The 13,874-nt window shown below is 42.7% G+C and overlaps 1 protein-coding gene across 1 annotated transcript; it reads right to left on the minus strand.

The window, feature by feature from the left end:
- Nucleotides 1–1,425: 1,425 nt before the first annotated feature.
- Nucleotides 1,426–12,989, minus strand: CISD1 (CDGSH iron sulfur domain 1). The gene is made up of 3 exons (XM_067299669.1): nucleotides 12,907–12,989; nucleotides 8,500–8,705; nucleotides 1,426–3,471 (listed from the first exon to the last, which is right to left on the minus strand). Exons 1-3 carry the CDS (start codon nucleotides 12,935–12,937, stop codon nucleotides 3,382–3,384), a joined length of 327 nt encoding a protein of 108 aa, XP_067155770.1. The 5' UTR covers nucleotides 12,938–12,989; the 3' UTR covers nucleotides 1,426–3,381.
- Nucleotides 12,990–13,874: the final 885 nt, after the last annotated feature.

Consider the following 13,874-nt stretch of genomic DNA (forward strand, 5'->3'; position numbering starts at 1 on the left):
ACTTGCAGGCTGCTCCAGGAACACCAAAACAAGGTCCAAATCGCTTGGACATGCTGGAAATTTTAGCAGGGCCTGTGATGTGCTCTGCTCTCAGGGAATTGGTGATATACCAACCAACTCCTAGATTCAAAACTCATGAGCTTCCCTATACAAAAAATTGCTTAATCCCAGCACTTTACAGAACTTTTACATGCCTTGCCTCAGATAGATGACAATGTTTCTGAAACGTATGTATATATAAAAAAATATATAAGAGCATACTTATTAAAAAGCAAAGAATCCCTTCTCTACATCAGGAAATTGAAATTGCGTAGAGTTTGTTTCCTCCTAGTGGAATAGTGTATTATTGCAATGCTGGCCTCCACCATTTGAAATTATCCATTAGGTTAACATTACTTGAACTGAACTTGCAGAAAATGCCTTATAATTTACATCTGTCTCCTTCTCAAGAATCCTGATCCTAGACACACTTGAATATTTGACCTTCAAACTACTTTGAAGAATTGGTAGTTTAATTTGCAAATATTTATTAGGAAGGTGAACAGGTTGAAAAATAATCGTGTAGAATAGAAATATAGTTTTGCTCTGGGACAGGTATCCTTCACTGCTGCAGCTATGAAGGTTTTATACCACATTTTCAAGTAAAAGTTTCAATCCGATGTGAAAACTGTACATTTACAGAAGAACTTCTTGATGGTTAAAACTTGACAGAGATCTAACCAATTCACTTTTTTGTTCTCGTGATTATTTGAGGAAAGCACTAAGGAACACAGATTTCAGAAAACACCATAGCAGGCAAGCACTCAGACCATCAGAGGATTATAAACTATTATGGTAATAAAAAGAAAAGTGTTCGCTGTGGTGCTCATCAAGATTTTTGGCAAGTTTGTTTGCTGAAACCCACGTATTTCTTTTCATTATCATGTTCAAACAGCTCACATATGAGTAACAGGAACTTTAGGTACAGTACAGAAAACTGTACTTGAATCAAAACAAAATTTAACCACTTCACATCAACATTTATAAATGTGACATTTCTCCAAAACAAAGGGGATGTAAATAGCAGAGACTGCTTCTGAATCTTCGCCTCCCACGAACAAGAGCTCCTCATGGAAACCACTTCGCTCACCCTCAAACAGCAGGAAATGTTTTACTGGTGAATTCCAGGAAATAGTTTTATGACTTGGGAGACTCATCTGAAACTTCAGGATTTCAACTGTTAGAACATATATGTAAGTTGCAATGCGCTTTTATCCCTTCAACAGCAGCCAGACTTTGCTCACAGGAGAAGTATCAGAAGGAAAACCTAACCCAAGCACAGGCTTATGGATTATAGCAGCATTAGAGCACAACGCTGCTTACAGTGCAACTCTTTCGAAAGAAACAGCACACCCATGAGATAACAGAGACATTACAACCTCAAGATTAAGATGAGCTCAAAAGTGTATTTGACAAAAATACAGAAACATCCAGTGTCATAGTCTAATAATACAGAAATAACTTGTTTTGGATAAAACCAACATTTTTGATAATTTAAGGTTAAAACAATTTTCCATACATATCAGTATTTGGCCGAGTAAAAAAAAAAAAATCAAGTACCTTTACAGTCAAGACAGGAAGATAGAAACTACTTATATTTGATTGCAACTTTTTTCTAGTAGAGGTCTCCAAAAGACAGTAGTTGAGCCCCATATATTTCAGCTGCAAACCTTCTTCCCCCTACTTTTGTGCCACCTTCTCTATTTTCTGTGCTTTCTGCCAAAGTTCAGACCAGTCAGCCACAACCTCAGCCTCTGAATGTCCCACATCCAGGAGAACATGCAAAACACTTTCTTTGATCTCAACCAGTCATACCAATCCTGACCTTAAAAAAAAAAAAAAATCCTCTACTACCCCTATCATCTGGAAGGATCTTCAAGGGTTCAGCTTTAAATTTCAGCTTCTTGAAAGGCTTCTCCTCTAGCTCTGAGGTAGTCTCTCTCTCTCTCTCTCTCTCTCTCCCTGGATGCTGAGAACTCGGTCTTAAACAAGGTACAACTATGCTAGTAGACTGGGTTTAATACACAACTGCCCTCTGCCACCCCACTCTTTGGATTTTGCTTTGTAGTTGTTTGTATGTTGATAAACCAAAGGTATTTAAGGAAATGTTACGGCCATTTCACATTTGCGGTATGCGCAGCAGTGTTAGATGAGGCAGACAAGTGCCATACAAACGGAGGATGAGTCCTTGTCTCATCGTTCCTTTTCCCCTTTTTTTCTAGCCATCACTGAAGCATCTTCTTGCCCATTTTGGTTCTTTTGGTAAAATTAGCTGATCTACATCAACAGTTAGCCCAGGGAGGCAGGAACTATTTAAGACACATAGAGCCTAAGGCCACTCGGTAAGAAAGGTGTGCCTCTTCCCTGCACAGAGGGAAGGGTCCTCCAGAACCAGCCAGAGCAAAGATGAAGCAAACAGTAATTGTGGTTGGGTTTTTTTTAGTTTTTATTTTATTTTTGGATTAATGCAGCATAGCCACCCCAAGAGAAGTGTCTTGTCGTCCAGGGAAGTTAGTTCCACTGCTAGGGATTGCAAGTGTAAGTAAGTTTCTAGCAGCAAAAGCCACCCTGCCACCTGCTGCCCACTACTCCTTCAAGCACTTTGTATCATTCCCCTTTTATATTAAGCAAACTTTCCCAGACACCATCTTCTTAATCCTACTCTAAATACAGTTCCACAGTTTGGCTAATATGCTCTTGATACCATATGGTAGGTAGTAGGGTCAAGTTTCAACATTGCTGTAAGATCAAAGGTAAAGTTGCCCTTTAGCCCCATCTTGCCTTGTTCATGGTTAACTATTTTAAATTTGTTCTTTCACAGAAGCAACACAGAACAGTAGTCTGACAGAAAAAAACTTGACACTTGCAGAAAATGTAGTGTAATCACAAGCTAAATTGCATTTTGGCACCATGATTTCTTTCCTTTTCAGTAGAAGCCTATCTGCACCTGTGACTTTCAAACCTCTCAATATTTTTAAGATCTACCTTCTGAATACACTTGCTACTGAACCGCCTCAAAGTAGTACACAGGTATTTGAAAATAATTTAACAAATTTTCTGCACATCGGCTGAAGTACATTCTATCTGTCATTTTAGTTTCATACCTAATGAAAGGGTACACATACTTCACAGGACAAAAAATTTAAACCATGACTATTTAGTAAATTATACATTGTAGTGATTAAAACAAGACACACCAGAAAAAATACACACGCTGAAGCCTGATGTATATACTACACTGGGAAGTCTTCAGTGACATGACAAAGAATTGTGGTTTTCCCCCCAATTACAAGTGAGCAGAGGATTTGTCAGACATTCATTTTGTAGCTTCCACTGTCCACTCTACGCCTCCTTCCTCTTGATGATCAGAGGTCCAACATTGTCACCAGTTTCATCGTTGTGCTTTGTGTGAGAGCCATCACACAGGGGGAACTGAAAAGAGAAAGAACACGATACAGCTTAAGTATACCCAGAGTCATAATCAAGAGCCAAGGCTGAATGGTCTTAGAGTATCTCCTCAAAAGCCATTGTGACCATAGATCACAAATTTTGCACTGGCATTTGAGGTCTCCCTGAATTTTGGCTGCACACTAGTTTTGCTCACATGAGCACAGCAGATGAGGCTTGTTATTAAAAAAAGGAACTCAGTTTGGTGTTCTAGTCTCAAGCCACCACTAGGAAAATGAAGCCCAAACTGGCCTTCAGCTGTAACCTACTTGGAGTATCTAACTCTCAACCTCACCCCACACTCCGTTTTCCTGGGCAAGAGCCACAGAGTTGAACGTAGTTACAGAAGGTAGGTGGGGAGAGGAAGAGATTTAAGAGTTCCTCAGCTGAATTTTCTTCCTGGTTTTCTCTAGCATGTGAAGAGAAAAGGACTGCTTCCCTAGGTCATCTCTTATTAAGGAGGGACGCCAAAAGACTAGTTCTGCACGCAGACAGCTAGACTGGCAAGCCGTCTTTACTTCATCCTGACACAACTAGCTTATCTCATTGACGCAGAGGTCCCTTTGCACAAGCTGGATTCTACATTAGGATTTTGACCTGCTAATGAAAATAAACCACACCTCCATCTGGCATGGTTATTCATCAGGGGCTTTTAAGGGTAGCACTGAGAAAGTAGTTTGAAGTGTTTGTTCCATAAAAAACTAGAACGGCCTGGTCAGAGCAAGACCCAGAGGGACTCTCCTTTAGCCAGCAATAACTGCTCAGGTCCTGGACTGCTCACAACTGCTCTGCTCCTGGGCAGCTGTTTTCATCTGCAAGAGCCAAAGAACATTCTGTGAAGCAACAAGAGTTAGGTCAGACCCCATCCCTTCTCCACGATGGGTTTTCAGGGCTAAGCCTATATTGTAGAGGGAACTCTGGAGATCAGCCCAGAAGTCACGCACCAGTGTTTTGCAGTCAATTTCTATTTTGTTCACTTCAAAGTAACTGGAATCAAACTTAGGCATTATTCAGCTTGAGCCTTTACAACAGCAATATCCCCTTTACATTACAGTCACAATCAAACCATCCTCAACATCGCATTGATCCTAGTGTCCATGGCTCAGTCCTAGCCCTTGAATAAAATTAACATCCTTAACAGCCATGCATGGTTACAGTAAAAGATCTCAAAATAATGCAGGAAAATAGCATGAAAACAACATACTTGTAAAAAAGAAAATTCCAGAGTTCTAAAGATAAAGCCACATGCCCTGTTGGGTAGTTTTTTTTTTTAATTAAATTTTATTTTTTTTACTGAGGGGCAAGGCAGGGAGGTCTGTTTTTCACAGTTAAAAATGTCAAAAAATCATGCTATGAATGGCAGGTGAAGTTTCCAAATAAAGAACCCCCTGAATTTGGAGAATACTCGCATATGCTGAATCATGCAGGAACTTTATCATCAAACCAGTCATTTGCAACTCAATGACTAGGCACTGACAGATACTTGGCAAAAATTAGAGCGAACAAGAACATATGTTCATGCGACACTGATCGGCTTCCACCCAGACATTTCTGGACCAGTTATTTTTCCATGCAACACCACAGTCCATCACTCTTTCCCGAACTCCAACCCAGCTTCCATCAGACATGTAACATTTCACATGCTCCAAGGATGCAGGCTCAAGGTCCAACTACAACATCCTCGCTTCAAGTTTGCAAGTGACAAAAATGGTGGAATTCATAGTCTTTAGACAGCATCAAGGCATCTTTAATAGCTACCAACTCGGACTGCCCTTAACGCATCCTCTGGCCTGGCTGGTCACTAAACCACCAGCCTCCTGAGGCTGAGATACTAGACTTCAATTTCCCTTAGAAAAGAGTATTCCCTACCCTTCTCCAGAGCACCCTCTTGGTCACCTTCAAGACCAGGTACTGAATTAGGTGGATCCTCAGACTGACACACGTTCATCCTCGCTGAAAATAAAGAGAGCTAGCAACAGTAGTCAAAGCATGGTATGGCTCAAGGGAAATGTGCGCTAACACCCTGGAAAGCTCAGCTTATTTCCCTTGACACTGAACAAGGTTCAGATTCTCTACCATTGTTCCTTATGTTCTGTAGCAGTATTCCTCAACCCATGGAATAGGGACAAATACTGCTCTGGAAGACAGAGATTGCAGGTTACTGCAAAAAACAAATTTAGAAGAAATTTTCCCACATCACAGGCATAAAAGTGCAGAAGAGTAGGAAAATGCATGTTCTAACTTCACATTAAGATTCGTTTTTAAGACAAAATTCTTGCCGCCTCTGGTAATAGGTAGCTTTGACCACTGAGTTTTTCCACAAAATGTGACAAGCATTGCTATAAAGTCCCTGCAGAGCACAACACCAAAGAGGAAAGGACCATTTAAAGAACCACCTACCACCTACTTTAGCAGACAGAAAATTACATCCCATCTTATCTGAAGATGCTATGTCTTTGCTTGTTTGTTGCTTTTTTTTTTTAAACACATGCACTCTAAAAACAGTGAAGTAAACATTAGAAATTTGGCCAGCACAAACTTAAAAAAACCCTTTACATTATACTATTTTAGAAACAGCAACTGAAAATAACCCTGTTAATTTTCCAAGAGCTACGCTGGAATAGTCCAACTAGCATAGAACTGTTTTGTTATTCCTGGTACAGGAGGAACACCAGGCAAAGCCAGCTGGAGTACACTGCCACTATACACAGAAATATCCGATGCTTCACAAAGCCACAGGTTCCATTAACAGCCTCCGTGCCTCAGGTCAGGCTAAATCTCGTCAGAAGTGCTCACACACTCGAACGAGATGAAGTTTCTTCTAACCTGTACATGAAGTAGAGATCCCCACACACCGCTTTTATTTAACAAAAGAGCAGTGGGTGCTTATTGCCACTGAAGTAACAGTAATTTCCTGCCTTGAAAGTGCACAGATTCTATCATTTTACCACCACGTAAACATTATCTTGCAGATTTTAACAGGATCTTGGTTTAAGTACTGTAAGAAACAAATAATGCCAGCAAAGTATAACCAAAGATGACAAGCATGTGAAAATGAAGTATGTCTCTGTCTTTTATTACCGCTTGGCAATAAGAGAACATGGGAAGAAGCACGCACACGATCTTAAAGATCATGCTATCCACCATACAAGGTCAACTGATCAGCGCAAGGGGAAGACAGTGATACTGGAAACTGCAGTCTTTGAAGCAGAACACGCCGATTAAAATACTCATTACTAAGCATTAGTAGAAGAAAACAAATGCCTTTGAATTTTTCCACTGAGCTCTTTAATGCCTTTACAAGACCTTTCAGATTAGAGCTCCAAGAACAGGCTCATTATAAGGTGGTCCCTGTCTGCTTCCTTTTAGTGTTTGATTACAGGGGCCTAGCTCAGCAGGACAGTATGTTCCTAAACTGACAACACCCCTTCAATATATGCCAAAATGTATTTCATAAGATTTGTTTTTCAGAAAAAAGATAGTATCAAACAATAGTTAGAATAATGGCAGGAGTTGCAATGCAACTAATAAAACCAGACACTATTTCCATTCCTGTTTTCTAAAGAAAGAAGCCAGAAGTGTAAATACTAAGGTACAAGTTAGGATTTTTCTGGCAGAAGCACTGAAGGAGGTGCCTACAGTATTTCTACCCGATTTCAGATACCACCACTGCAGATAACTAAAGCAGCTTTCCCCCTCTCCCCACCTTTTTTCCTGAAGCTGTAACACTCATGGCAGCTTCCAATGCTAGGATTTTGATTCTCAGTTGAGATTTACGTTGAAAATTTAGAAGCAATGCTGCCATACGCATGCTACTGCACGACACCTGCATGCTGGACAGCCATCAGCACTACGTGTAAATGCACACACATCCCTATAATACGCAATATATACATATACAAATATGTAATTTAGTCCATGGTACACACTGTGGCCAAGGAGAAAAGAAAAAAATCTCATTTGCAATTTAGACTCCAGACAGAGCGTAGATTACAAGCCAGCGTCTCACAGGACTATTTCAGAATCAAGTCATGATGCTGTCAGACTGTCAGTAGTGCTGTTAATTTTTTTTCCAACTCCCTCTCTTTCCCTTCAGGTAATGAAGGCAGATCTGATAACAGCAAGGACTGAAAGTTACAGTACCCAGAGAACTACGCACAGCGTGGCCTGATTAGACCAGTCTCTAAGGCACAGGAAGTATAGTATTTAGCTCACTAACGGGGAGATAACCAGGTTTCAAGGCTGTTGGTCTCGGTTATCTGGCTTTGAAGGTTTGCAATATCTCAGCCTCCACGCATTAGCATCTCAGCTTCAAACGTGGCTTTTAAACGTGTGACAGCTGTAAACTGACCAGACTACTCGCGCAGTCTGCTCTCTCTCATTATGCACCCCAGATCTATCACACATCATATAGATCTCGGTGACCTCCGACGTCTCACATCTGTACCTCAGATCTAAAACCGATCTTATGGTGTTACCTGAAAGGCTAGATGCTATGTTTACCAATAATTTTGGGCAGCCCAGCTTTAGAGGCAAGGGAGTTGGACCTATGTCTGGATATAGGCAGGATTCTTAATTTCTCAAAAATAGAGTCTAAAGTATGGCAGTGCTATTTCACTAGCTTTTCTTTAGAATTATGCATAATTATACAATTACGAGTTGCAAAGGCACAAATGCATTAAGCCCATCTTTCGAGATCCTTCAAAAGCTTTTAATTTACAGGGTTTTCATTTGTTTGTTTTTAAGATTATCTGCATCAACACTGGGAACAATTCATTGCTGTACTTGTGTGGCAAAAGGTAGCTATTTACAATACACAGCAATACAACAATAAATTTTGGACAAAAAGCCCAATACCATCATAACACTATCTGCACAGGTCAAGGCTACGTTTCACTGCAGCACAGTTTAGGTGAAGAGAAGTTAGTCTTCTCTAAACACAGCAGTTTGAAAATAGTTTTGTTAAAAGATGCATGCACATCAACAAAATTAAGGCATTAATTCTTCTCTTACCTTCTTAGACCTCCAGCAACGACAGTACACAGCCTTGTCTCCCAGATCTTCCATATCAAATGCATGGACTACCTTGGGGTTATCCTTCTGGATATGGAGATTGACCATGGCTTTGCAGCATTTGTCTTTAGAGAGAAATTTTCTGTAAGCTAGATACCCAACAGCAGCTGCTCCAGCAGCTAAGGAGACTGCAGCAACCCATTCAACTAGAGCAAAAGAAGAAAAGACAGACTGTCAGTTTCTTGACCATAATATTTTGTTCAACTTACTTGAAGCAGATGTCTCCATGCTTGTGGCAACACTTCTACTTTCCAAAAGACCCTTCTGTTCTGTAGCAGAAATGTAATATTTTAGAACTAGAATATTTTCTCCTGACGCTCATCCATGTAACCTACTCCTTTCTACTGAACAGAGCTCTCCTTCACCCCCAATCCCTTCTATACAAGGGCTAGGATTAACATGGCACTTTTATTTCCCCCCTTTTCCTTCAGGAGCCTGTGCCATCAATGCCAGTGGTACATCGTTCGCAAGGTCAGCCCATTAAAACAGCTGTGAGCAGCAAGAAAACCTGTTGTTTGTTTTTGTTGCAGGAAAGTCACTAGAGAAGAACACTTAGCATCAACAGCGTAAACAGGATTCCTCCAGGGTACTGGTACTGAACTAGCTTTTCATATAATGCATGTCGTAACTAAAAAAAAGTTAACAGGTGTTTGGCAATGGGGAAATTATTTAATATATTACCACTTCAGAAGAGAAACAAAAGCTAGCTTAGATTAAATCCCTGCTGTGGTGTACAGGAAAGAACAGGGATCCAAGAGGATTATATTTAACAATAACTGCACAAGTTTGTTTTAACTGGATTAGGCCCCGACTCTTTGAAAGACAACTTGCATTTTAAAAGCCTCTTTCTACCCCCCCCCCCCCGCCTCACTTTTTCCACTGGCCAACAGTTCTCTCTAAATCTTTGCAGTCTCTCTCACTTGGTAGCATTTCCTTTGCTGCAAGGAGGATTTTCCTGCTTCTTCAGCCTCTATTGTTTTCTCTCTGCACCATGAAAATACCCCGGACTGGGGCCCAACTGTCACCGAGTTCTGGTTGCCGTAACGGCCGCGGCCCTTTCTGCTCAAAGCGGCTCCCTCCACAGAAAGCCAGGGGAGTAAACCCGGCATTGCCTTCTTCACTTCTCAACCACCGCTTCTGCTCACAGATGTACTCCTGATGTGTACATACGAGTTCAGCCGACTCCACAATAATTCCGAAGGGAATTTAAGTTTTAGAGTATTTATACTACTTTAGAAAACTCAGTCTCCAGTTGGGAACTTCAATCTTAGCCTTCAATGTCTGCACTGGATTAGAGAGACACCAAGCCAAATGGTATCTCTGGAGCCAGAGTCATTACTACATTAATTCCAACTCTGAAGGACAAAAACAAAAAGCCTTTGCTAGTTCTTGCTACTTTCCACAGCTAACTGACCTGCAGTTATCGTCACTGTGAACTTCCACAAACAGGACCAGGGAGGTTGTCTGCCTTGTCCCAGAGTTCTTTCTAAAATCCATACCAAGTTCTTTCCTCATCTAAAACATCACGTTAGCGAATATGCATTGTGCTGATCTACGAGTGTCTGGATTTAGCAATATGTGGAAGTAGACAAATGCCTGCAGGACAAATACAGCCCCGTAAGATCAGGGAAGAGAGATGGGAAGTTCTTGGATAAGTGTCTTACTAAGGGAGTAGCAGATGCAGAACTTCTTCAAAGTTCATTTTCTTAGTAAATGAAGCAGAAGAGACCTAAGTATGCTGAGAAGCCCCCTGCAACTGTGTGACAAATCATCCCTCTAATAATAGGGTGATGTTAAAGATGCTTAATGCACCTTAATACCAAACAATTTAGGGCATGTTTTCCTATTCCCAAGCTCCTTAAAACAATAAAAGCACCTGAGAAGGTATTATGAATTCAGTGTTGCTATACCCGTCTAGTGAGTTCTCACCTCTTAATCTCCCCATTACAAACTAGCAAGATTAATGCATTCATTGCAATAATGTAGGGTAGGAAGCGAGGAGATGAGATTACAAAAAGAGTCTATGAAAGTCTGCTTTAATTTAGCAAAACAGTCCAAACTGATCCAAAGAATATCCACAGCTTCAATCAGAGGCAGCGGGTCTCTCCCAATGGAAGTCACTGCAGACACTTTGCAACACTCTTTCCCCCTCTTGCTGGGACTCTGCTCCTTGAGGACCCTTCCACAAGCACAAGCAGAACAGGACTATGAAGGGGAAGAGGTACTCAACCGGTTCAGGGACAAGCGAGGTCTGGCAAGTTTGAAGTGATTTCTCACAAAATTTAAAGTGCAGGTACAACAGTGGCAGGCAAAGGTAGCCATGAGACAGAGGTATTGCCCATACCGGGAATTTCAGAAAAGGAGCAGCCACAAGGATTGCCCAAGCCACTGCTTTATGCATTGCCAATGGATCAAGTCTTAATTATCACTTTTAACCAGCTGAGAGGACACTGTTAGACTAGAACCATTCTCTTTAGGAAACCAAGGAGAGAGAATAACTTTAATGAAGCCGAGAGATGACTCTTAGAACTGAACCAGCCTTTAAGTTGTCAAGGAAGCCAATCTTGTGTTGCATATATCCAAAAGAAAAGTGTAGATCAGTTTAAGAAACCACCAGAGAAAGATTTTGATGATAAAAACACTTCTATGACTAGCAGCATGAGCCAGGACATCTGTACTAAAATTCACTAGCCTTCTAATATGTGCAGAAAGAGCTGTTCTGCACATCTGCTGCAAACTCCTATCCCTTTGATCATCCCTCAGCCACCTACCAAATAACCACGCACAGCACATTCAATTCAACAAGCAGAGATCTTTAAATCAACTATCACCTTATATATCAATTATTCTTTACTTCTCTTTCTGAGGCCCAGGTTCATTTCACACCAGGGAGACTGTGTATATATAAACATACAGCTTAATACATTTTTTCCTTATATCAGGTCATAGTGACTTTTTTGCTAAATTAACTTTTTATTTGCTTCTCTGGAGCTGTATCAGGGCAGGAAATACATGAAACACAAATATTTAAAGTAGCCTATTCATTAAACTTCAGCATTGACTTAATAATTTGAATTTATGAAAGCCATTTCAATTTAACAAATGAACTCTCTCTCTTATAATCGTTACTGCCCTGCAAAGTTTCAGAGGTAATGAGTCTTGCCGTAGACTATTGTGTTGGTTCACAAATAGATATTTGGAAAAAGCTGGAACACCCATTTCACATTTCAAACTAAATTAACCATAAAATTGCATTTGTGACAGGTAACACTTCAGTGGTTTTTTTAAAATACTTTAAACTCTGCTTCAAAAGGCCTCTGGCATGAATTCTACAGTTTGCTGCCAAACTCAAGGTCAGATGTGTTACTTGAAGAGGCTTATTTCAACAGTGACATTGATGTGGAATGTGAAGTGGGTTTTTTTTTTGTTTGTTTTTAAGAGCAACTTATGAAGAGATCATTAAACAAATCCGTAACTCTGTTATGGCACCAAAACACAACGTGACAAGTCTCTACAAGACAAAGGCGTATGTAACATAGCAGAAAACTTGTTTCAACGTTGTTTGCACAGTGCAATGGAAAAAAGGGTGGGCTAAAACTTCAGAAGAATGGGAAGTCCAAACATCGCAATCCCAGGAGAGTGGACAGTGTAAACAAACACAAAGCGAGAAAAGCAGCAAGCTGGTGATGGCCATTTATTTTCTTCTCCATTCTTGGGGCATATTCTAACGCACAAGATATCTGGGTCCCCGCGTTTCTCCTTCCTTCTCCGCCTAAGGAGACAGAAAATTCCTCTGGGCGTTCCCAGATCCGGGCCGCAAAGGCGCTTTTAGGATCTGCCAGAAAGCTCAGGCGTGCCTGACCCGCAGGAGGAGCGCACAAACAGCGACGGCCTTTGCCCCCCCCCCCCCCGGGCTACGCGGTCCTTGCCCGTCAGCTCGCCCAGGCCGAGCAGCCCCGCGGGAGCAGGTGTCCGCGGCGCCGCGCACCCAGCCCGCGGGACGGCCACGAGCGCTGGGTAAAAGCCCCGCGTGCGACTCGAGAGCGAGCTGGTAGGTCGCTAAAACCAAACGAAACCCCGGTCAAGGAGATAAAGCCGCCTCCTGCCACTTCACCGCGCACCCGCAGGAAACGGGGCGCCGAAACCGCGAGGCTAAGGAGGCCACCGGGGGGGGGGGACAACCGCCGCGCCGCCATTTTGTTCCTCGGGGTCCGGCGGGGCGCGAAGGCCGCGCCCCCTCCCATCCTCCCCCCCCCTCCACCAACGGCACGCGGGGAGCGCGCGCGGCCCCCCCGCTCCGGCACGCGCCTCACCCCCCCCCCCCCGCCACCCGCGGCGCGCGCCTACCCCGCACGGCCGAGTTGGACCCGAGCCCCATGGCTCCCCGCTCCGGTGCCGTAGAGGGCAATGGCAGCGCAACTCCGCGCCGCGCATGCGCGCCCGCCCACGCGCAAAATGGCGGCCGGGCCCGCCTCTTAAAGGCGCGGCGGCGCGGGGCGGGGCCTGCCGGCGCGTTAAAGGGAGCCGCGGGGCACATATGCGCGTTGTCAACCTCCTATGTTGTAACACCCTGCTCTTAATAGTGCTGCTGCGAGCCGCCTGGAGCGTGCTGCTGGACCAGCCCCTTCCTGGTCAGGTGTGGAGAGGTGAGCTGAAGGAAACAGGGCTTTTTTTTTTTTCCTTTTATTTTTCTTCAGTGCAGGAAAATAGACTTGTTCAGTATCGGAGCCCTTTTCATCATTCCTGCTCTCATTCCCCCAGAAACCTTGTGTCTTAAAGCACAACAGGGCTAAGGCACATTGCTAGCGTCAAGCTTCCATATGGAAAATCTCTCAAGAGTAGCAGCATTTGGGCCAAAAGGAGAATTGAAGAGCATTTGTGATGAGCATTTAGTTTTTCTCATCTACTGCTGCTGGCATTTACTTTTAGCCTTCTTAAGCCTCAGAGTCAAACACTGGCATGAGAATCTATATCTTTATTAAAATATACATATTATCCCAGAGACCTGTACCTGGTCAAGGGCTTGTGAGGCTGGGAGCTACTGGGCGGTGTTCTCAGCCAGCACACCTCTTCTCATTGCTTTCCTACAGTGTCTGAATGTGACATCTGTGTCTTGTTGATATGCAGTTATGACTGCTGTAAGTCTTGGTCTCGATGGGATTAAGTTTCCTGTTCTTCAGATCTCTGTGTGCCTGCAAAGGATGTGACCTTCAAACATCTTTTGTGTGATGAATGTAAACAGCCTGATTAGTTCTATTAGTTTTCCAGCTGTCCACTGAATTCCCAGGTGGAGAGGAAAAGGCTGAAACAAAGCC

Source organism: Apteryx mantelli, chromosome 7 (genome assembly GCF_036417845.1).
Source record: "Apteryx mantelli isolate bAptMan1 chromosome 7, bAptMan1.hap1, whole genome shotgun sequence".
NCBI classification, from domain to species: Eukaryota; Metazoa; Chordata; class Aves; order Apterygiformes; family Apterygidae; genus Apteryx; species Apteryx mantelli.

Excerpts from the sequence above, each read along its gene's own strand:
- CISD1 (XM_067299669.1), bottom strand. The coding sequence starts at position 12,937 with ATGGGGCTCGGGTCCAACTCGGCCGTGCGGG. Across the intron at positions 8,706-12,906 it reads GTCCAACTCGGCCGTGCGGG|TTGAATGGGTTGCTGCAGTC; the intron begins GTAGGCGCGCGC and ends CTTTTGCTCTAG. Across the intron at positions 3,472-8,499 it reads GTTGCTGGAGGTCTAAGAAG|TTCCCCCTGTGTGATGGCTC; the intron begins GTAAGAGAAGAA and ends TTCTCTTTTCAG.